This window comes from Canis lupus, chromosome 25 (assembly GCF_003254725.2).
Source record: "Canis lupus dingo isolate Sandy chromosome 25, ASM325472v2, whole genome shotgun sequence".
Classification (NCBI taxonomy): Eukaryota; Metazoa; Chordata; class Mammalia; order Carnivora; family Canidae; genus Canis; species Canis lupus.
Window position 1 is genome coordinate 44,299,626 of NC_064267.1, and position 23,308 is coordinate 44,322,933.

A 23,308-nucleotide genomic window follows, 5' to 3' on the forward strand; every position below is an offset into this window, starting at 1 on the left:
CGGAGCATTTGCACTGGTCTCAAAGGATGCTTAAGACAAGGAGGAGCTGGGCAGAGAGGCTGGGAGGTGATGGGCTGGGCTTTCCCTTCCGGCAGGAGATTCTGGATCCACTTAGAAAACAAGATGCCCAGCTGAGGTCTTCCTGGCGGGAGAGGCAAGGCCCGGCTTTGAGAATACAGCTGGGGCCCGAGTTCTGTTGGTGAGGAGAGAACCCGAGCAGGTCATTTGTGCCCTCTGAGCCTCTGTTTCTTCATCTGCAAATATGGGTTCGGATTTCCGCTTCCTACCTATCCACCCCCATCAGAGGATCAAAGGTGCGGGTGACAGTGAATCAAAAATGTGCATAAGGGGCAGTCCCGGTGGCGTGCGCCTGCAGCCCCGGGTGTGATCCTGGAGACCCGGGATCGAGTCCCACGTCGGGCTCCCTGCGTGGAGCCTGCTTCTCCCTCTGCCTGTGTCTCTGCCCCCCTCTCTCTGAACAAATAAATAAGTCTTTAAAAAAAATGTGCCTAAGACCTGACAATGGGACATCGTGGGGGCGGGGGGGCTGGTAATAACCGCCTTCCCCAAGCACAGGGGTGCTGGCTTGGGGGCTCCACCAGCAGCAGGTTCGCGTCCTTAACTCCCGTGCGCGCCGCCCCTGTGTCCCCGGAGCAGAGGCTTCGGATCCGGGAGGCGCTCGCTCCGAGCCTGGCGGGCCCATCTGGGGTTCCGGTGAGCTTCGCACTAACTGTGTCACCTGGCGTCGGTCTCTCCACATCTCCGACCGCCTCGGGGGGCGCGATGAGCTCCTTCGCTCCCCCGCACAGGTCAGCAAGACGGAAGACTCCGCGCGGGCGGCTGCGTCCGGCGCCGGACACCGGCGGTCCGGTTCTAGCCACACGGCGACCCGAAGGGGCGTGGCCGGGACCCAGGAGGAAACAGCCTCGGGCAGGTGAGGAGCGAGTCCAGGACGGTGCAGCCGCCCCCCGGGGGGTGGGGGTGTGGAGTCGGGGCGCCCCCTCGGACGTGCGGCGGGGACCCAGGCAGCCTCCGCGCAGCCGCCGCGCAGCCGCCCGGAGCCGGCGTCCCGGGATACCCGCCCCGCACCGGACTAGCGCGCAGACGTTCCGCTGCGCCGCGCGCAGCCGGAAGTGGCCGGGCCCTAAACTGGGGGGCGGGGGGGGGGAGACCCGGCGGAGCGGAAGTCACTCCGTGAGGCAGTGGCGACGGCGGCGGTGAGAGGATGAACAACAAGTTCGACGCGTGAGTGGCGCGTGGCCGCCCCGCGGGGCCCCTTCCCCCAGCCGTTCCCCCCGCGCCCGCCTCCACGGGGGCTGGCAGCGGCGAAACTCCCCGGCGCCGTCCTGCGGCCTGGGCTTGGGCTGCGGGCCTTCGCGGCCCGGGCGGCCGGCGGGGGAGAAGGGGGGCTGGGGGGGGAGGCGTCATGCAGGGGTGCGGAGCGGGGTACGGCCCCAGGGCGACGCGCGGGGTCCCGGGAGGGGTGGCCGCGCCGCCCGGAAGGAGATTTTTGGACGCCCCGCCCCGGTGGGTGCGGGTTGCCGGCGGCGCGGAGGGGCGGGGACGGCGGCGACGGCGGCGGTTTTGGGGTGTTGGCGCAGCCCGGCCGCCCTGCCTCCGGACCCGGCGGGGGCTCCACGCACACGCTCTCCCGCCCGGGCAGCTCGCCTCGCCCCTCTGAGTCCGGGTTCTCCTCTGCAGAGTGGGGACGGTGACAGCCCGGGCCGGAGAGTGGTGAGGATGCAGTGAGGTAATGTGGCCGTTGGCGCCTGCAGGCGGCTCAGTTACGGAATGCTCCCGGCCTTCGCGAGGCTCCTTCCTGCTTCCTTTCTCCTCCCCCTTCCCCCCCCCCCCCTCCCCGCTCCAGCACGCTCCGCAGGAGCTGCCCCTGTTCTGGTCCCCCGAGCACCCCCCTGTCATTGCCCCCGTTTCCACCTCCCCAGTTCCAGCAGCATCGTTTGGGGGCGCAAAAAAAAAAAAAAAAAAAAGGAAATGCAGAATTATTTCTTTGCACGTTTCCCTCTAGCGATTGTGTCTTGAGGCAGGTTATGTGCTTCTAGTAAGCATAGTTGATCTCTAGGGACCTAGATTCCCAGGTCCAGACCCACCAGTTTACCGCTTCTATGCCCGTGGAAGAGTCACCCACCCATTGTTAACGTAAAGCACGTTAGCGGTTGGGGCCCTGCTGCTGCCCTGGTGTGTGAGGATCAAATCGCGTTCAGCAAGTGCTTAAAGGGACTTTGTAAATTGCTAATAGGGAGGAATGTAAAGTGGCATCACTGTTTAGGTTGTGACCTGCTGCTGATGGGAAATTGTTTTTTTTTGGAGTTTTTTTGTGTGCCCCCCCCCCCCCCCCGCCCCCCAGTACAATGAGTGCTGGTTTGCACTTTCGGGAGTCCTGGATTTCAGCGCTCTAGGCAGCTCCTCTGGAATGTGTTCCTGGTTGCTGAGAAGTCTCTGGGACTTGGAAAAAGTCTTTGGCTCAACGTTCCCCCAGCCTGCTGCTTAGCTGAGCCCATCTCAATAGGAACAGCCACACTTCCCACCACCCCCCCCCCGCCATTTGCACCCCTTATATCTTAAATCTTTGCAACACCAAATTCCAGATCTAAGTCCTCCCTCAGTAGAGCTTTCTGTAAATGCTATACCTCTTCCTCCACTGAATTGAACAGATCAACATTGCATCTTAGGAAGGCACTTTATGGGTCAGCTAAGCCGAGTCTTGCCCATATCATTTGGGGATCTGCGGTAAGCTAATTTAAGAATGATAGTAACAGGGGATCCCTGGGTGGCGCAGCGGTTTGGCGCCTGCCTTTGGCCCAGGGCGCGATCCTGGAGACCCGGGATCGAATCCCACGTCGGGCTCCTGGTGCATGGAGCCTGCTTCTCCCTCTGCCTGTGTCTCTGCCTCTCTTTCTCTCTGTGTGACTATCATAAATAAATAAAAAATTAAAAAAAAAAAAAGAATGATAGTAACAGGTTTCATAGGAATCTTGGTAGATACTTTTCATATGTTATTTCTACTGCTAACAATTCTGCTAAGGGGATCATGTTACCTCCTTTTATAGATAGGAAAATGAGGCCCTCTGAGGTTAAGTAACTTGCACACGAAAACAGGAAGGTGCACGTAGCAGGATTCAAACCCCGGTTTGTTTAACCTTGGTTCAAGTAACTCTTGACAAAAATTAACCTGGGTCATTTTTAATTCGTTATAATTATTAACTATGCCTTATAATGACCCAGAATTTTTTAACATCTCCTAGGTATGCAGTTAAAAAAACAACAACAAAGCTCTCATTTATTTGAAATTAGCAATTAGAGACCACACTCCTGCCCCTAGTTTTTATTTTTCATGTAACAAGTTTGTAGGGTTTTTTTTTTTAAGTTTGTTTATTTAAATAATCTCTACACTCAGCATGGGACTCGAACCCACAACCCTGAGAACAAGAGTTCCTCTGACTGAGCCAGCCAGGTTCCCCAAAAGTCTGCAGTTTTTAGACGTTTTAGTTGTTTGGCTTCTGTACTCTTTACCACGTGGTTCCTAAGGACTGGTTCCAGTTTGCCAGTATCCTAAAAGTCCAGTGCCTAGAGCTGGGTACTGTAGTCTAATCTGATCAGCCCAGTTTAAAGAAGAGCTCTAACCTCCTGCATGGGCTCGATTTCTGAGAGTGTAATCTAGGATTATAATTGCACCCCACCCCCTACATCTATCCAGTCAGTTAGCTACCACTGTCATTGACCCTGTTGATGTGTGAAACCTTAGGATGATTTCACTATTCTGCAGTCCCAGACTGTGATTACCTTAGTTTTCAGATCTAGATGCCATACTTGATTTTGTTACTGTTCTCTCTTTGCTAGTTTTTGGCCCTTTCTTACAATATTGGCCGAACCACCTGTTGGCTCCCATCCTATTCTGCCTTGTATTGCTTTGATTTTAGAAGTGCATTCATTAAACATGTTTGTTGTCTGCCTCGGTCTCATGCTGGGCATGTAAAGATGAATTAATCTAAGTTCCTATCCACAAGGAATTGGTCTACTTAGAGAGCAGTGTGAGGATAAACCTGGGCAGAGGTTTGGTGAGTTGACTTGGAGCCACTCAGTCTGGATAGCCTTAGAGATGCTAATTGCCCTCCTGAGTCTGGAGCACTGATTTTTAGTCCTGATTGTATCTTGGCTCAAATCCAGCTTCAAGCTGGAAGAGTAGCCTCTGGAAGACAGGATGCAAGTGATTTGCTTTAAGTATAGGCTTAGAGGGCAGGGTTAGCTCCACCCTCAAGAAATAACACATTAGAATTTCCTTTTATCATCTCTGAAGGGAGTCAGGAAGTGTGGTCCAGGAACCACAGTAGCACTCTCTTCTCAGATATAATTATTTTTGCTATTTTTCTGTTTCCTAATCATGAATAGCAGCAAAGAAAGGAACATGTGCTTTTCTTAGTGCTAGTAAAATGAGAGATGTGGGATGACTGCCTTTCTTCAAGATGTAAAGGGAAGGGACCCCAGAAGACTATCGTGGAGGCTGGGAGGTAAGAAGAGAGGGAAATGGTTTGAGTCCTGAGATATGCCCTAAAGAAGAGAACGAGGGCTGTCTTGGGCCTATTCAGTATAAAAAACCATTTGTTTGGGAGCTGATAAATTAGGCATAACCTTATAGCTGAGACAAGTACAAACACTGATATGATGAGGTTCAGAAGAGGGGAACCTGATCCAGCCTAGGGAGAGATTAGGAAATGCTTCTAAGAGAAAGTGGCCCTTATCCTGAGTCCTAGAGGACAATTTAAGTAGGGGAAGAGAGGCTCTCCAACGAGAGACCAGACGATGAGCATAACAGAGGGAGGAGAGATCAAGAAGCTGCAAGTAAGTTGATAACATGAGAGTGGAGGTGTTTGTTGGGACCAAGCAGGAGGTGATACTGGCACATACACACAGAGCAGGACCTTTGTAACCAAGCTGAGGCCTGAGTATGTATACCTTATCTCCTCAGTCAGGTGCTTGGGGACAGGCAGTAGCATCTGATACAGTAAGTGGCTTGGTAAATATGGGACTTGGTGCTATACAGGCTCCTTTAGGAAAGTACATCAAACCAACTTGAGTTTAATAAGGGGAAAGGAGTATCATAAATGCAGATAACATTCTCCCAGAAGTCTCCTAGGTCTTACCGAGTCAGTGAGGTCGCAGCATCATAGACAAAGCCCCTTTTCTCTCTGCTTTCTCTGCTCCATTCCCTTTCTCCCTCCTGGCTTTCTTTTCTCTTGTTCACTTTTTCCATTATGGCTTTTTTCATATGGGACCCATATGATTGCCCCAGCTCTTGAATCTCTGATCTTTCATCTCCTGAATGAAAGGCCAAGGAAGAAATGTAGTCATAATTTGAGCAAGACCACAAGGCACCAGTTATTGGCCAGGATGGACTGCCCTTAGTTCAGGTGCCCTTCATAGTCCTGTTGTGAGCAGGAAGGTAGGGGATAGGGTCACTTGGGGCATGATGCACCTGAATGTATCCTACAGGTAGAGCTGTGAAATGGGCAGAGGAGGTACCTCAATACATGGCTAGTTTGTGCATTCTAATATTTATTGAGTGCTTTTTATGTGTGTGGCATGGGAAATTTATGGACAAAAGAAATGCAAAATGCTTTGCAACGTGTTTCTGTAGGTATGTAAGATAATGTGTATGTTATCATTTGAGTATTTCTAGTACCTTTCTTGAGAATTACCTAATTCTGTTTGACTAGATAGTCCTTAGGGCCAGAGGTAATTTTGGAGAAGATCCATGATAAGCTAATGGTCCAGCTCTAAACTAAATGGCATTCTTATGTATTTGTGAAGTCATCACCTGCTTATCTTTCTGTCTAAATCCAGTGAGCTTTATATGTTACCTGAAAGCCTTAGGATACTTTCACTGCTTCTAGGAGGGTAGCACCTACTGTGCATTTGACCAATCTTACCAGGCGAAAAGACATTCATTCCTTCTTTCAGTCATTTCTTTTTCTTTTCACTAAACATTGATTCAACATCTTGTGCTACACGTTAGGGCGGCATCTTCTTGTCCTTGGTGCTGAAGGCACAAAGATTTATATTAGACTGTTCTAAGAGATCCCTCCACTTAATAGTAAAAACAGACATGGGAAGAATGTCACCTTGGGCTTAGAGGTAGTGTTTGCAGATAGCACAGCTGTGGGACTATAGGTTGCTTTGGGAGATGGGGAGGGAAAGAAGATTTCAGTAGGCAGGAGTCAGATTCTAGAGGATCTTAAATTTCATTGTATTTTATCCTGCAGGGTGGTCATCCAAAGACAGGGGACGGTTAATGGTTTTAGGCATGGAAGTTAAATGACTAGATTGAATTTATTAATTAAAGATTTTTCAAATTTATTTTAGTGTGTGCGAGGCAGTGGGGAGGGCAAGAGGAAGAGAGAATCTCAAGCAGACTCTGCTGAGCATGGAGTCCAATGCAGGGCTGGACCTCACAACCTTAAAATCAGGACCCTGAGATCAACTACTTGAGCTGAAACCAAGAGTCAGATACTTAACCTACTGCACCACCCAGGTGCCCTCATATTTACATTTAGAAAGATGCTCGTGGCTATGTGGAGGATGGATAGAGGGTGGAGAGGATTTGTGTCAGGGAGACCATTTAGGAATTTATTGCAATAACAGAGGACAAAGAAGAGGGCCTGAGCTAAAGCAGTGGCAATGGGGAAGGATAGGAGAGATGGTTAGAAGAGTTGAGAGAGATAGGTAAATTTTTAAACTTCATTTGAAATGCCAGAGCAGTTATACAATCCAGAAACTCTTCTCATTATTGACTCGTTATTTTTGGCAAAGAAAACCGTCCCTTAAACTGTTTGCTGGGGATCCCTGGGTGGCTCAGAGGTTTGGTGCCTGCCTTTGGCCCAGGGCGTGGTCCTGGAGGCCCAGGATCAAGTCCCACATCGGGCTCCCTGCGTGGAGCCTGCTTCTCCCTCTGCCTGTGTCTCTGCCTCTCTCTCATGAATAAATAAATAAAATCTTAAAAAAAAATAAAATAAAATAAACTGTTTGCCTTTTGCTTCTTTACCTGTTAGAAAACTGGAAGACTGGGGGTTTTTTTGGAATTCCTCCTAACTGCCTTTCTGCATTCCTTGCCCTTTCCTCATCTCAGGTACATCTCATTGCCTGTATTTTGAGTGACTTGGGGTTGATTATAATGTAGTTCCATTGACCTGGTGGTTCTGTTAGGTAAGCAAATATCAGCTCAGTCATGGGCTAACATTGTTTTGCCTTCCCATTCAGATTGAAAGATGATGACAGTGGGGACCATGATCAGAATGAAGAAAACAGCACACAGAAAGATGGTGAGAAGGAAAAAACGGAACGAGACAAAAGTCAGGGCAGCAGTAAGAGGAAGGTGAGTTTTGTGCTATATAGATAGAGTTGCCCTTGGACTTGAGATTTGGTTATCTTGTGGAATCTGTTATGTGAAAGACACCGGATTAACTTGATGGCACCCTATTTAGGGATATATGCTTTTTTTTTTTTTTTTTAAGAGTTTATTTATTTGAGAGAGAATGTGCATGTGCAGATGTGTGAGCAGGGGGAGGAGCAGAGGGAGAGGGACAAACAGACTCTGAGCTGAGTGTGGAGTCCGAATTGGGGCTCTATCTCATGACCCTGAGATCATGACCTGAGCTGTAATCAAGAGTCAGGCACCCAGGTCCCCCTGGAATATCTGCTTTTGCTCTAAAAAAAAAAAGATTGTTGAATCACTGACATTCATATTGGAAGTTAGAACTTTTCCCTTGCCACAGATCTTGAGATGTTGCCTTGCTTTACAGCATTCTCCCAGCATGAGAGATTAACCCTGGAGTTTAACAGGGCTATTTGTTGCTTCATAAGCTGCTGCTGAGTATTTCAAGTCCTACACATCCCTTCAAATTTTAGACTCTTTAGTTAATAATAGTCTAAGCTGAAAGTGACTTGGAAAGGAGAAAATTTAGAGAATGAGAGATAGATGGATCAATTTCTTTTTTTTTGGAATATCAAAACAATTGTTTATCTCATGAGGTCAAGTACTATCCAGATACAAACACTATAGGTGCAAAGAGAAAGGTGAATGAGACTATGGATCAAGGGATTTATATTTAATAGTAGCAGTAATAATGGTAGCTGACACTGAGCACTTAACTATATGTCAGGCACTATGCTAAGCACTTTACATCTATTAATTTATTTTTTATTTTTTTTAAGATTTATTTATTTATTTATGAGAGAGAGAGAGAGAGGCAGAGACACAGGAGGAGGGAGAAGCAGGCTCCATGCCAGGAGCCCGACGCGGGACTCGATCCCGGGACTCCAGGATCGCGCCCTGGGCCAAAGGCAGGCGCCAAAACGCTGAGCCACCCAGGGATCCCCCTCTATTAATTTATTTGATCCTCTCCGCAGCTCTACGATATGGTTGTTATTATTTTCTTCATTTTGCAAGTAAGCAGCAGAGGCACAAACAGGTTACATAGCTTGTCAAGGTTACTAGTCAGTGAGTGATAAAGTATCATAGAGGAGGCAGTACTTGGCCTGGGATTACTTGGCTGGGATAAGATATAAATGTAAATACCTAAGATAGAAAACAGAAAGTTACAAATGCCATAAGAATACAGATAAAATGTTACAGGAACTTAGAGTCAGTTAAACGCTAAAGAAATTTTTTTGTGTAGCGGCACCTGGGTGGTTCAGTCAGTTGAATGTCTGCCTTTGGTTCAGGTTGTGATCTCAAGGTCCCTCAGCAGGGAGTCTGCTTCTCCCTCTCACTCTGCTCCATCTCTCTAAGTAAGTAAAATCATAAAAAAAAAAAAAAAAAAAAAAGAAAGAAAAAAAAAGAAAAGAAAAGAAATTTACTGTGTAAGTGGAATCTTGGGCATGTTGCAGGTGGTGCAGTGTATCCTTTTTGTGGAGGTGGTTAAGGGGTGACACTGTAAAATGTTTTCTCAGTCTCTGATCATGTGAAAAATGCCCTAGATTAACACAGCTTCTTTAATCCACAGGCTGTTGTCCCTGGGCCAGCAGAGCATCCCCTGCAGTACAACTATACTTTCTGGTACTCCAGAAGAACCCCTGGCCGTCCCACCAGCTCACAGAGCTATGAACAGAATATCAAACAGATCGGCACCTTTGCCTCTGTGAGTACTTACTGGTTTAATGTAGTAAGCCTTGGTAGTAGCATTCATGCCTATACTTACACCACTGTGTTTATTTACCTTCCTGGTAACCTGCTTAGTATTCTGGTTTCCTTATTTGACTGACCTGAGTCTCTAAGGTGAGGTTTGCTCATTTTTAGATTTTTCATTAGATGTCCATAGGTAACATACAGAGGTATCAAGAAGTATATGAATTGTCAAATTGACCATAAGGGGACAATACAAAAATATAGGTTTGTTTAAATCAATACGTATTGAGTCCTATTGTATAGTGCAAAGTGTCATGGAGGATGAAAAATTTTATAATACATTATATTTATTTTTTTAAGATTTTTATTTATTCGTGAGAGATACAGAGAGAGAGAGGCAGACATAGGCAGAGGGAGAAGCAGGCTCCTTGCAGGGAGCCCGATGCAGGACTCAGTCCCCAGAGCATGGGACTCTTAAACATGGGGGCATAGAGGTTACTTTAAAAAAACAAAACAAAACAAAACAAAACCCTCTCGTTAGGGTTTTGAACCTGTTAGTAATTATGCATGAAGTAGCATCTTTTTCTGTGTTCAAAAAGAAAATTAAATCCTAAGAATTGTTTTCATAGATCCTGTCAGAACCCAACCTCTGTTTCTCTCCCTCACAGTTGTCTAGGTTTCTAGGTTTGTGTACCCTGAAACCTGTTTGCAGCTAAAACCAACCTTGTTCAACAAAAATTTTTATGCACTTCCTATGTGCTATATACATTTGATCTCTGGGCAGAATCAAATGGATTTGTTATTTTCTTGAAATTTGTGGAGGTTTTTCCTATTTATTTATTTATTATTATTATTTTTAAAGATTTTATTTATTTATGATAGACATAGAGAGAGGCAGAGACACAGGCAGAGGGAGAAGCAGGCTCCATGCAGGGAGCCCGACGTGGGACTCGATCCCGGGTCTCCAGGATCAGGCCCTGGGCCGAAGGCAGGCGCTGAACCACTGAGCCACCCGGGTATCCCCGGTTTTTTTCCTATTTAAAGTGCAGACACGGGACGCCTAGGTGGCTCACTGGTTGGGTGTCTGCCTTTGGCTCAGGGCGTGATCCCCAGATCCAGGATCAAGCCCATGGCTAGGGGCACCTGGGTGGCTCAGTGGTTGAGCTTCTGCCTTTGGCTCAGGTTGTGATCCCAGAGTCCTGGGATGGAGTCCTGCATCAGGCTCCCTATAGGGAACTTGCCTCTCCTTCTGCCTGTGTCTCTGCCTCTCTCTGCTTCTCCCTCTGCCTATGTCTCTGCCTCTCTCTTTGTGTCTCTTATGAATAAATAAATAAAATCTTTGGAAAAATTTTTAAAAAGGAAGGCATGGCTAAAGTGCTCTTGAAATTCAAAGGAAAGAAGGAATTAATTCCAACTTGGGGAAAGCCTCTTTGGAGTAGATGGGCTTAAAATTAAACTTAAGGAACACCTGGCTGGCTCAGTCAGAAGAATATGCAACTCTTAATCTCCTGGTTGTGAGAGTTCAAGCCCCATGTTGGATATACAGATTACTAAAGTAAAAATAAATAAATTTAAATATATATATGAATAAAATAACCTTGAACTTTAAATTTTGAACAGGAGACATGAAAGAAAGGAATTCTTGGTAAAGGAAACAATAGAAATAAGCTTTTAAAAATATCAGAGCATTTCTAACATTCCTGAATCTATCACAGAAATGTTGTTGACCTGCCATGTGGGAATGTTAGACATTACAGGGAAGGTAGCAGCCCATTGTGTTATGAACAACTGGATGAGCGCTCGAAGGGCCAGAGAAGACTGAACTTGGGTGGGGGGTAGTTTTTATTCAGGATTCTGTTTAGTTATTTGGGGGATACTTGTGAATATTTCTAACATTTTTCTTTCCTTTTAAGAAAGTGTTATATATGAATTTACCCAACTTGTGCACAAAGGGTTTCCTCCCCCCCCCCCCCCCACCTTTTTTTTTAAGATTTTACTTATTTGAGAGAGCGCACACACGAGTTGGGGGCAGAGGGAGAGGCAGATTTCCCCACTGAGCAGGGAGACCATATGACATGGGGAGCAGGGAGCCATATGACATGGAGCTCCATAAGTGGGGCTCAACCCCAGATCACAAACCGAGCCAAAGACAGACACTTAACTGACTGAGCCCCCCCAGGTGCCTCTCTTTTGGCATAAATGTTCAGTTAACTAGAGCAGCATCAGCAGCAGTATCTAGGGTATCATTCTTCCAGACTCAGTGGGTGTGTGACCACAATGTTCATAGTTGACTGTCATGTAATTCAAGGCATTAGGAAATGCCTAACAATGTTAGGTTCCTTACAGAGAAATAATCACATTTTAGAACGTTTTATCAAATCCAAAGTAGTATATTTCAGTGCTCCTTAATTCTAATATTTGACCATATTTCAAAGTTCTTGAAGTCAGGGTGACTGAGAAGGCAGTGTCTTGAAATGGAAAGAGCAGTGGACTTGGGGATCATATGGCTCATCTGCTCTGGTTCTGGACTCAGGGCAGGGTGAGTTCTGAAACCATTTTCTCAACTATAAAATGAGAAACCTAGTTGAGACTTTTTTTTTTCCCCCAAAGATTTTAATTTAGGGACTCCTGGATGACTCAGTGGATGAGCATCTGCCTTTGGCTCTGGTCGTAATTCCAGGGTCCTGGGATCTAGCCCTGCATCAGGCTTCCCACAGGGAGCCTGCCTCTCCCTCTGCCTATGTCTCTGCCTCTCTCTGTCTCTCTCATGAATAAATAAATAAAATCTTTTTTTTAAAAAAGATTGTATTTTAGAGAGAGTATATTTGTGACTGGGGGAGGGGCAAACTGACAGGGAGAGGGAAAGTAGACTCCCTGCTGAGCTCAGAGCCCCAAGTAGCCAATGTAGGGCTCCGTCACACAACCCCGAGACCATGACCTGAGCCAAAACCAAGAGTCAGACACTCAACCAACTGAGCTACCCAGGCTTCCCAAGATTATTTCTGAAGTATTTTGTGCAGCTCCACATTCTGAGTCTGAACATTTGTTTTTTGCTTTCAGTGAGGAGTTTCAAAAACCAAAATTGCCTAAAGAGAAAGAAGAAAAAATCTTTTAAAGCCTAATCGTATTTCTCAATTTGTTTACCTCATCTCTTCGTGTTTAGGATATAAGATTGGAACTGTAAGATTTGTAGTCTGGCCATAAAATTGGGAGAGACTAAATTATTATTATTATTTTTAAAGAACTTCCTTTTTTTTCTTAAGGATTTTATTTATTTATTTATGAGAAATACAGAGAAAGAGAGAGGCAGAGACACAGGCAGACGGAGAAGCAGGCTCCATGCAGGGAGCCCGATGCGGAACTTGATCTCAGGTCTCCAGGATCACGCCCCGAGCCCAAGGCAGGCGCTAAACCACTGAGCCACCACAGGGATCCCCGGGAGAGAATAAATTGTTAATAAAGCAGTACTTGTTTAGGGAATTGTGGGTGGCTGGCTGGTATACTTTCTCCCTAACCATCCCTGCCTCCAATTCCTAATTCACAATGAGCCACAGGCTTTAGTGGGTATATTTTGTTTCTTCCCACTGTGTCAGAATGGAAAAGATGATTGCTCATTGGATACATATGGCCCCTTACTTTCCCCAGTCACTGTATACAATTAAACATAGCAATTATTGAGATGAGACACTGCTTCAAATTCCTATGGATGGCATTTGTTCCTGACTTCTTTGTAATGTGAGACAGTTCCCATGTACCTGTTCTCTAGAGGAACTGTAGGAACAGCCGCTTACATAAAGTGTAAGATCTCTTTCTCCTTACTTGCTCTCCACATCTAGAAGTATGACCTGAATCTCTGTCTACTCAGTACCTATTTTTAACTACACATTATTGTGTCTTTCTGGGTGTTTCTTTAGAGCCTCCTCATTGATGTGTTGGCAAATCCCAACACTGTCTTCACACTATTCCATGTTTTTCCTTTCTTCCTAAAGTGTGCCTCTTCACTAGCCAGTATTTTGTGGGTATCCCCTTTGAGTTATAAAGGACTAGGGAGTAGGGTCTCCTTATCATGGCACTGCTGAGTGAATCGGAAATAGCTTGATGAGTAGGAATAAGCATGAATCTGATAGAGAAACTTATCTAGTTTTCTAACAGGATTGTGAAGGAGGGATAAGGAGAAACAAATTTTCTAGCTAAGAAGAGGGACTTAAACCCTAAGTATGAGAGGCTGTGCTCCATTTGGTTTTGACTATTCTGGCCTTAGCAAAGGGCTCCATGTTTAGAATAATGCATGTGGTTGGTTCTATCGCTTCTGCTTAGTAGCCAAACAGAACAAAAATATATGCATTGTAGTTAACGCTGTATCTGCCAGTAACAGTGTTTGATTGAGAAGTGATCAGACTTCATGGGGATGTGATGTACAGCATAATGACTATAGTTAATCATACTGTTTTTTGTTTTTTGTTTTACCATATTGTATTTTTTAAAAAGTGATTTGGTTCTCAGAAGATACATTCAGACTAAGGTTATGTGGCACTTTAATATACCTCAAAAATAAAAGGATTCCACTGTGTTGTGACACTTGGCTGGCTGTTGGTAGAGTGTGAAATTCTTTTTTTTCTTTCCTTTTTTAAGGATTTTTTTTTTTTTTTTTTATTCATGAGAGCCACACAGAGACAGAGACATAGGCAGAGGGAGAAGCAGGCTTCATGTAGGGAACCCAATGTGGGACTCGATTCTGGGACTCCAGGCTCACGCCCTCAGCCAGGGGCAGGCGCTAAACCCTTGAGCCACCCAGGCGTCCCTAGAGTGGGAAACTCTTAATCTCACGGTCATGAGTTCAAGCCCCACATTGGGCATAGAGCCTACTAAAATAAAATAACATAACATAAAATAAAAGGATTCCACTGTGTAAAACAAGGTCCTCTTAGCATGCAGTGATTATCCTGGAGCTTCTATAACTAGGACTCCAGGCTGAGGCTGTCATTTTTCACCTAAAGAGTTCATTCTTGGGGTGCCTGGGTGGCTTAGCAGTTGGGCGGCTGCCTTCGGCTCAGGTCGTGATTCCAGGATCTGGGATCAAAGCCCGCATCCGGCTTCTGTGAAGAGTCTGCTTCACCCTCTGCCTATGCTCTGCCTCTCTCTCTCTGTGTATCTCATGATTAAATAAATAAATCTTAAAATAAAAAAAACAGGGCAGCCCGGGTGGTACAGTGGTTTAGTGCTGCCTGCAGCTCAGGGTGTGATCCTGGAGACCCAGGATCGAGTCCCACATCAGGCTCCTTGCATGGAGCCTGTTTCTCCCTCTGCCTGTGTCTCTGCCTCTCTCTCTCTCTCTCTCTGTGTGTGTCTCTCATGAATAAATAAATAAAATCTTTTAAAAATAAAAAAATAAACAATCCTCATTCTTGTATCAACAAACAACGTGCCTGCCTTCCCACATACTTCCCCAAATGAAAATTTATCTTCAAAAAAATAGAGTCTGTAGCAGAGTGTCTTCCATGTTTGTCTTCTCTTAAATGTCATATTCAAAGAAAAAGAAAAGACACATCTTTTGTACTCTGGGGTCTTCTCTCTACAGGTGGAGCAGTTCTGGAGGTTTTATAGCCACATGGTACGTCCTGGGGACCTGACAGGCCACAGTGACTTCCATCTCTTCAAAGAAGGAATTAAGCCCATGTGGGAGGTAAGCATGGAGGATCTCAGATCACTTTTCTGATTGTTTGGGGTTTTTTCTCCCTAATAAGAGTAAAAGTATTTGAAATCTTGCCTCAAAGCTACATCACTATTTGGTATATCCTTAGAGCCAGGGCCTTGGAGAAGGTACTGATGTCATTGCATGTCTGTGTCGGTGGTTTACAGAAATTGTTTATATCACTAAAATGGTATTATAACAACATTAAAGGACTTTTTTTTTTTTAATTACCCCATTCCCATCAAACTGGTTGTACATGTATGTGATATAGTACTGTAGTGTACATGTGATAGAAGCTGGTAAAAAGTAAGCTTGCTTATAGGCAGTAGTTAAAGACCCAGAGCTGAGCTCTGAGATCTCTTTGCTGTAATCCATCTTCTATTCTGATGCCAGCCTTTTTTATTTTATTTTATTTTTTTATTTTTTTTTATTTTTAAAGATTTTATTTATTTATTCATGAGAGACACAGATAAAGAGAGTGAGTCAGAGACACAGACAGAGGAGAAGCAGGCTCCATGCAGGAAGCCCAATGCGGGACTTGATCCCGGGACTCCAGGATCACGCCCTGAGCCGAAGGCAGGCACCAAATCGCTGAGCACCCAGGGATCCCAGCATTTTTTTTTTTTTTAGAAGACAAATGTGAACACACGTGCACACCTAACTACAGGCCCTTTGCAGCTCTGCATTGCTCACGTGCTCTTGCACTCACTTGCCCTCCAGGCCTCATCTCCCAGCATGCCTCAGCCTTCCCTTCAGTGTGCTAGTCTTCTTCTTTGCCTGTCTCCCTGACACACGAACCACTTTGTACACAGACATGATTTTTTTGATGCCTGCAGAGCCCTTCACCTGCTTTACTTGCCTAACTGGGCATCCCTCAAGACCCAGCTTAAAATGTTTCCTCCTGAGTGTTTCTATCTTGTTTTTCTTTAACGTAGTGTATCTCTGGTACAGCAACACTTCTCCAACTGTACTGCTCTGATTTATCCACTAGATTGGGTCTGGTAGAGACTGTGGCTTTATGTCCGTGTACTTGAGATATCGTGACACTTGGGAAACTTTTAGTGAATGAAGCGAGGAATAATCTGTGTTTGAAATCTGACATCGCTTCATTTTGATTCCTGAAATAGTTCCAAAGAGAGAGAATTGTTTTTAAAGGGTCAGTTTAGCCATTCGTTGTAATGGCTTGTACCAAGGATTCCCACCTTGTTTTTCTTTTTTTCCCATTTCTTGTCTCCCTTGTCCTACCATCATTTTTCCTATAAAGTTGAATAACTGGAAGGTGACAAGACTTTAGTGTTCAAGGGATACATGGGCTTTGATCCTGCCGGCTTTTATCATGTAAAAGTAAAAGACCTGTGAAAGCACATTTTAACTTTAATGGTTTCTTTCTTGTACAGGATGATGCAAATAAAAATGGTGGCAAGTGGATTATTCGACTGCGGAAGGGCTTGGCATCCCGTTGCTGGGAGAATCTCATCCTGGCCATGTTGGGGGAACAGTTCATGGTTGGGGAGGAGATCTGTGGGGCTGTGGTCTCTGTCCGGTTTCAGGTAAGCCACTCCATGGGCAGGTCTGGTTTCCTGTATTGCCTTTGCTCTCCTCACTTCCTCTGGTTTGCTTTGACGATTCCTTCTGTTCCTCCTATAGGAGGACATTATTTCAATATGGAATAAGACTGCCAGTGACCAAGCAACCACAGCCCGCATCCGGGATACCCTTCGGCGAGTGCTTAACCTACCTCCCAACACCATTATGGAGTACAAAACCCACACCGACAGCATCAAGTATGTGTTGGGGGTGCTCGGGGGGCATGTCCCTAAGCTTAGCCGAAATAGGTCCTTAGTTGGGCCCAGAGGGATATGTGGTTGTACAGGAGCCTGACTTACAGAGAAGGGACAGACCAATCTTCCCCTCTAGTGCTTCTGGCCACTTGTAGCAGTTGTTTGCTGGTGAGGCTCCCTGCCCACCTACACTTGGGGCACTTTGTATCAGAGAGAGCCCTTCTGCAGAATTCTGCAGAATCCCAGTTGTACTGCCTGGGCTTGCTTCATTTACACAGGCTGTCTTGTCTTTCATTCACTAACCACTATCTTAAAATGAAAGACAAAGCGCTCTTCTTTTTCTTGCTGTTTTTAAGGATAATTTCACTGAATAGTCCAGTCCTCCTCCCTGTCTGCCCCTCACCCCACTTTTGCATGTCTTTTTAACTTGTTAGTGTCAGTCTGCTTTCTTTGTCCTGGGAAATCGACTTCTTATCGGAAATGATGACTCTACTTCCTTGTGTGTAGAACTGAAATTGTAGAGGAGGCAGAATAGTGCGTTTGTGAGAGTAGAATCTAAGGGGGAAGTAAGCTTTGCGATCTACCTAGAACTCGGGGTACCTAGAATTGGATGTCCACAAATTGGAATCATAGGTTAGGGTTGCTCCTTCAGTGACCAAAGTCATAAGTAAATTCAGGTTATTTTGAAGAAGTTGTGGGGAGTGGCTGTCAGGTTTTCTCAAAACTAGAGGGAGAGCTAGCCAACTAGGAGTCAGGACTTTGAGGTTTAACTCTCTCCTTTGACTCCAGTATCAATATGTGCCTTTGGCAAGTCTCTGCCACTCTGTTTCAGTCTCCCCATCTGTAAAATGGAGGATAATAATACTTTATCTAACAGGGTTGTTGTGAGGCTGATTTAATCTTTGTAATTGAACGTCCTCAGGTGGAGAATGCTATTGCAGGGCCAAGTATTATTATTGCTGTCATCGTCATCATTAGTAATAATATCATCATCATGTTATTCTTATTAAAGACCAGTAACGAGCCCAGCGATGGTGTTCAGCAGGCAAACTATTTGGGAATCTTTTTCCCATGCATTTACAGATAACGTTGTGGGTGGAATTGGCTTAAACTAGCCAAGTGCCAGTTTTTTACTGGGAACACTGCCACAAGCATTGGTCCGCAATCACATAGCTGGCTGTGACTTCTCCGTAAACACCAACAGTTACTAGCCAGCCATGGCCCCGGTTGCTTGCCTTAGCACTCCTGAGTTAGCATTGTTTTTCTCTAGGCAGATTTCCCCCATTCTTCATTCTGGAAGAGAATAGTTTCTGCCCTCCAGCCAGTCATGGTCCAGGTTGGAAAGGTCTACACCTACTTTTTCTAGGACTCTTATGGTCAAGGTTCCCAAATGCCCCCCACCACTTCCCCAATCCCCACAAAAGCAAGCTTTTACCTGGATAGGAAAGGGAAAGAGGTATTTTTCAACTCTCCCCTCCACTGTTCTCCCTCTCTAATACCCTGAGGCAATTCTTCCTGACTTTTGTAGAAAATGTGAACAAGTTCTTACAGAGTCTAGGAGAGCCTGTGGGCTTTTTGCCTTAGTCTGCTGCTCGCTGCTTTATCAAGAGATCTGCCTAGCACTCCAGCCCTACAGCCACAGGGACCAGAAACCCTCCTTGAGTCCCAGATGCTACTTTCCCTCGCGTCTCCCTCTCTTTCCTCTCCCAATGTGCCCACCTTTTGCACTTCCACTAGAATGCCAGGCAGGCTGGGCCCCCAAAGGCTCCTTTTTCAAAACCTCTGGAAGCCGCGGTTGAATGTGCCATGACCCTCTCCCTCTCTGGATGGCACCATCATTGAAGCTGGCATCATCGGAGTCTCTTGTTCTGTTGGCGTGCTACCTGGAAGATCCTTCTGTCCTGGACAAGAGGAATTGGAAGAGCATTTTATGTTTTAAGAACAGGCTGATATACAGCAGCTACAACAACAGCTGAGATCACTTAATAAATGGTGCTAAACTAGCTTGTCTCATGCTCTCGCTCTTTATGGTGCATCAAAGAAGTGGCCTTTCAGACTGACTGTCACCATATTAAGGAATGGCACAGACTTCTCCATGGAGGGCCATCTGGGGAATGCAGCCTCATTTCCATAAGCCCATTGTAGTGTCACATGATATTTTTTCCAGTTCTGCTGAGGTCTGACATAATGAGGTGATATCTCGCTCTCAAAATGAGACCCCATTTTCTGGTACTTGAATTGTAGTTCCCATCTGGTCACACTGATGACCAGAACAGAATGATTTCTGATTAGAATTCAGCTTGAAAGTCTGTTACAGTTGGAAAGGGGGATCCTTGGCCTTTGCTTTGCTGACTTTGTTTGCCTTCACTTCAAAGAACTCTCTTGCTTGGAGGTAAAGCCCTGCTTCCTTCTGTGTGTGGCTGTGTGTATGTAGTTTCCTCGCTTTGTGTTAACAGGGTTTTCTCACTGTGCCAGAGCTGCCCAAGCTACGAGCTCTTTGCCAGCCTTCTCCCTTCTGTTTTCCATTTAGAGCCAAATCCTCTTCCTCTTTGAGCTAGTCCTGCTTGCAAGGTTTCAGGGTTCTAGCCCTTCCCTTTCTCCCAGTTCCCCAGGGTTATTGTGCATTAGGATCTGGGGTGGGGAAATGTCTTCATCCTGTCTGAGTTTGCTCCTTAGGATATCTGACTGTAGCACATACCAGCCCCTCATATGCTTTGTAACTTGGCTTGTACGTGCTGCAGCGTGCCCTTTAGGCAACCTGCAGGTGGAATTTCAACAGGCCTCATGTTACTTTAAGTTTTCATATGAGCTACTCCCCAAACCAAAAATAAACAATTTTTGCAGAACTTTAGGTCTGGTTACCTAATAGCATCTTGAAGGTGGCTATGGGTGTAATGTGGAGTTTTCCAAAGTGGCTATTCCATTTTGGTAGCAACACCCTGCGCTTACACCGTCTGCACGTGGCCCAGGATCTCACAGAACACACAATGGGACTAGCGTTCAACATTCTGGAGGTGTTTGTGTCATTGTTCCTCTGTTTATTGCATATCCAAAACTGGTTGGGATACCTAGAAAATGGGAGATTTTTTGGCAAATGGAAATGGCTGTTCTCTATATTTTCAGCATTTGTCAAAAAATTACCTTCTATGGGTGGCCTTCTCCCTTTTCCCTTCCAATATTATGTTACATGTATTGACCTTAATTTCAGCTATATAACTGGTCCAAGAGATAAGCTTGATGCCTCCATCCGGAGTAAGAGTTGATCAGAAAGCACCAAACCCACCCAGAGGCCCCTGTGATCTTTGCCAAATGTGAACAGACATCAGAGCTGTTCTGCTTTGTTCTAGTCCTTGTGGGTCTCCCACAGGTGTGGCTTTGGTTGAGCCAAGAAGCAGCAACTCCGAGGACTTGAGGATTCAGGGGAAGTAGAGGAAGGAGGATCTGACATTTGTTCTCCTGCAAGTTCTCTGGAGAGTAGGGCTGCTGGAAATAGTGAGGGGCATTTTACTAGGAGTGGCTTAGATTTCAGTCCCGTTTCTTCACCTTGCTGTTTCAGCCCAGTTTTTAATGTCCTTTTTCAACTATTTGGTTTTTCCAGCCTTTCCCTAATCACACTGTGCTTGCGGCCTCTTCCTGCTGCACTGCTAGGTGAGCTGAGGCCAGCGCTGCTGCATACCACATGTGGTGAGCTGCTTTACTGCAGAGGGGATTCCTGCTTGCTGCCTCCTATCCTTGTTTCTTGCCGATAGTTCCACCCCTAAAGGGTGAGCAGGTCCCATTGAGAAATGGGAAACCTGTTAAATTGATTGTTAGCTCAGGCGCATGGCTCCTTTTAATGAGACCAATCATAGTTGAGGTTTCATAGGTTTGGGTCCTTGCAAACATCAAGTAACTAACTGTATCCTCTTTTGAGGAGAAATCTCATAATGCAGCCAGACTTGCAACCACCAGGGGACCACCAGGATAAAACTTGGCACAGAGCCACATAAAGCAGCAATATCTTTTGTGAGGTAATTCCTCTTTGGAATAGTATCATTGAGTTCCTTTGTGCGTCTGGCCTGGAATGGAAAAGGGGAAGACAGGGCCAGCTTCACTCAGTGGGCCACAGTATTGGGGAGTCTGACCAGACCCCTCTGCAGAGGAAGTTGAGGGTAGGTGACTTCTCTTTATTACTTTATTCTAGAGGAGAGATGGGTCAAACATGGGGACTTTGCTTTACCACTTTTAGATTTCATTGTATTTAAACGTTGAACTTTGTAGGCAAGAACCAACCATCATTCTCCTGTTTTGGCTAAATCAGAATCATAGCCTGGTGGCACTGAGTCACAACCAGCTTAATTGCTGGCCTGGCTTTGCGTTTATGAAATGTTCCCCCCATACTGACGTTCGAAGCAAAGAAAGCCCAGAGTAGCAGGAAGCTGCACTCATTCTTGAGTATCAAGGGCCAGCTGAACCCAAGGCTGTGAACCCAGCTTTAGGCAGGGTGAAGGCAAGTTCAGTTACACAGAAATGAGATCTCTGCTGTCTGAATTTGTTTTCTGGTAAGTGAGACCAGAGTGGTCTCTAAAGGACTCTTAGTCATTCTGTCATTTGATTCTGTTGAGAATTCCCTATAGGCTCTGTTTTCTTTTTTGTTTGTTTGTTTTTTTTAAGAAACTCCATTCATATGACACTTCTAACATTTAACTTGTTCTTTCTTTACCTTTAAAAGAACCAACTTTTAATATTGCATAAAATGCCTGGGATACCAGATGGAGAATAGCTAGGATGTTCAAATCCAGCTTTAGGTAGTTAACTTGCCTCTTAGCCAAGCATTGGCCTACAAGAGTAAGAGTGATTGTTCCAGTGACTGTGACCAACCGTTTGATTTCCACTGAATCCATGTGAGGAAATTTCTGTACCCAGATTCTTCATGTTGAGGTTTAGCATCTGAAGAAGATTCTTCTGAAGAAAATGGGAGGGCAGTTTCATACTGGAATGGATTAGAGGGGGAACTCTGAAATCTATATTTCTGCAGGTTCTTAACACACAGAAAACTGCTGTTTGGACTAGAGTAGGCCTTTCTGGAAACAAGGATAAATGAGATGAAGCTTCAACACAGCCATGTAATTTCTTGTTGGCACCTAAGGTGCTTAAAATAGAATTGAAATCTATTAGAAGGAGAGAGGGGTTTCCTAGGCCACTGCCCAAGCATCGGACTTGCTTTACCCTTACCTTTGGAATGGAGAATGAAATAGCCTTCTGATGTCACTCATGGACTCAGGAAGTTCACCGCTTCACCGCCTCTCCGCCTCTCCAGAAAGGGCTGTGGAACAGATACCTTGCTGTGGACATTGAGTTTGTGAATTGACAAAGACTGGCACGGTTGTTTGGCGGTCTTACATTTTTCTTCAATTAAATTAGCATGTATGAGTAGCTTTGGTAATATTCTCTGAAGAAACCATCAACCACAGATCTATATCTCTTATTCTAAGAGGTAGATCGTTAACTTTTAATTGCTACTGCTGTTCAAAAGAGGGAAAAACAAAACTGGCATATATATTACCTGGAAAAAGGAATCTGTCATACCAGGTCTCTGTATTTAATCCTTCCCTATTTAAAAAAAAAAAAAAGAAAAGTTACCCGTTGAAGGCCTGGTAATGAAGTATATTCATACTAATAATATTAAACCTGTAGTGAGTGACATAATATGTTGTCACCCTGGGTATTGTCATCCCTTTAAACAGAGACTGGAATAATTGCCGATAAGGAATTTTCTGTTTATAAGCACCAGATTGTCCATTTTATATATATACTTCCCGGAGAACATACCAAGCACTTTGTCCTAATGGGGCTGAAAAGTAGCTAGGGCACAAAGATAGGACTTCAACTTCTCTGAGTCAACTCAAGGTGGTTCAGGGCTTCAGGATGTATGGGAGATCTGGTTTCCTCCTGTGTTTTGGCCAGCAGTCCCCAAAGACTTGTTCTTCATGGAACAGCACCAGAAAGACTACGTACCTCTCAGTCATTTTCTTATCCCTTCCTAACCCCAATTACTAAATCAAGTTAGTTGGCATGAAAGTTATAAGGAGCATTGATCCCTAGATATGTTAAACTGCTGTGACCTATATAGTTAAGTTACATGGGTATTTCCAGAAATAGATGGGACCTGATACAGATTTGGAGTGTGAGTTGAGAAGGGTCAGAAGGTGGGAAATGTGAAAGCAGAGAAGGCACTATAGTTGCCTCATTGCGTCTTCAGACATCATAGTGCTATTGGGTACCTGCCTTTACTCACAGGGTGAAGCCTAATGAAAAAAAATTGTTTCTTCCACCTGTCCTCATGCCCCCAAGGCAGAAAGTGCCTCTTTCCTTTGCCCCAGTGATTAGAGGTGTCTCCAGGGATGGGTGAGCTTAGCTCTGACCTCCATGGCCTCCCCAGTAGACTTGAAGCATAGGCAGAAGGATTGGCAAATCCTTGAGGGAATAGTGAGGGGGTGAGCTGGGAGCAGTGCCAACTGCCCCGGAGAGGAACTGGCTACCACTGCTAATGTGAGTGGAAAGTCTAGGTGGGAAGCCTTACCACTGTGCTTCCAGGTACTGTTGGGCTCCATTCGACCTTGAGGTATCTGAAGTGGGGTGTGGGGTTATCGTGTCTGTGCTCTTTGTTTAAAAGCTGTTGATCTGAATGTGCTATTGTGTTTTTTGTCTCTGGTT

The 23,308-nt window shown here is 45.3% G+C and overlaps 1 protein-coding gene across 9 annotated transcripts in view; it reads left to right on the forward strand.

Moving 5' to 3' along the window:
- Positions 1-1,085: 1,085 nt before the first annotated feature.
- EIF4E2 (eukaryotic translation initiation factor 4E family member 2) overlaps positions 1,086-23,308 on the forward strand; it is a 31,225-nt gene continuing 9,002 nt past the window's right edge. For 7 of the 9 annotated variants that reach the window (XR_003142648.3, XR_003142649.3, XR_003142647.3 and 4 more), the window contains exons 1-6: positions 1,086-1,245; positions 7,273-7,387; positions 9,018-9,152; positions 14,718-14,822; positions 16,229-16,381; positions 16,479-16,615. Coding sequence is in view for 5 of the 9 variants with exons in the window: in XM_025463452.3 (XP_025319237.1) it covers positions 1,226-1,245; positions 7,273-7,387; positions 9,018-9,152; positions 14,718-14,822; positions 16,229-16,381; positions 16,479-16,615 (665 nt within the window). In the remaining 4 variants the exon portion in view is untranslated. Of the gene's footprint in view, positions 1,246-7,272; positions 7,388-9,017; positions 9,153-14,717; positions 14,823-16,228; positions 16,382-16,478; positions 16,616-18,349; positions 18,616-20,525; positions 23,304-23,308 lie in introns of those variants that run through there. The other 2 variants (XM_025463451.3, XM_049101364.1) reach the window with 2 other exon arrangements.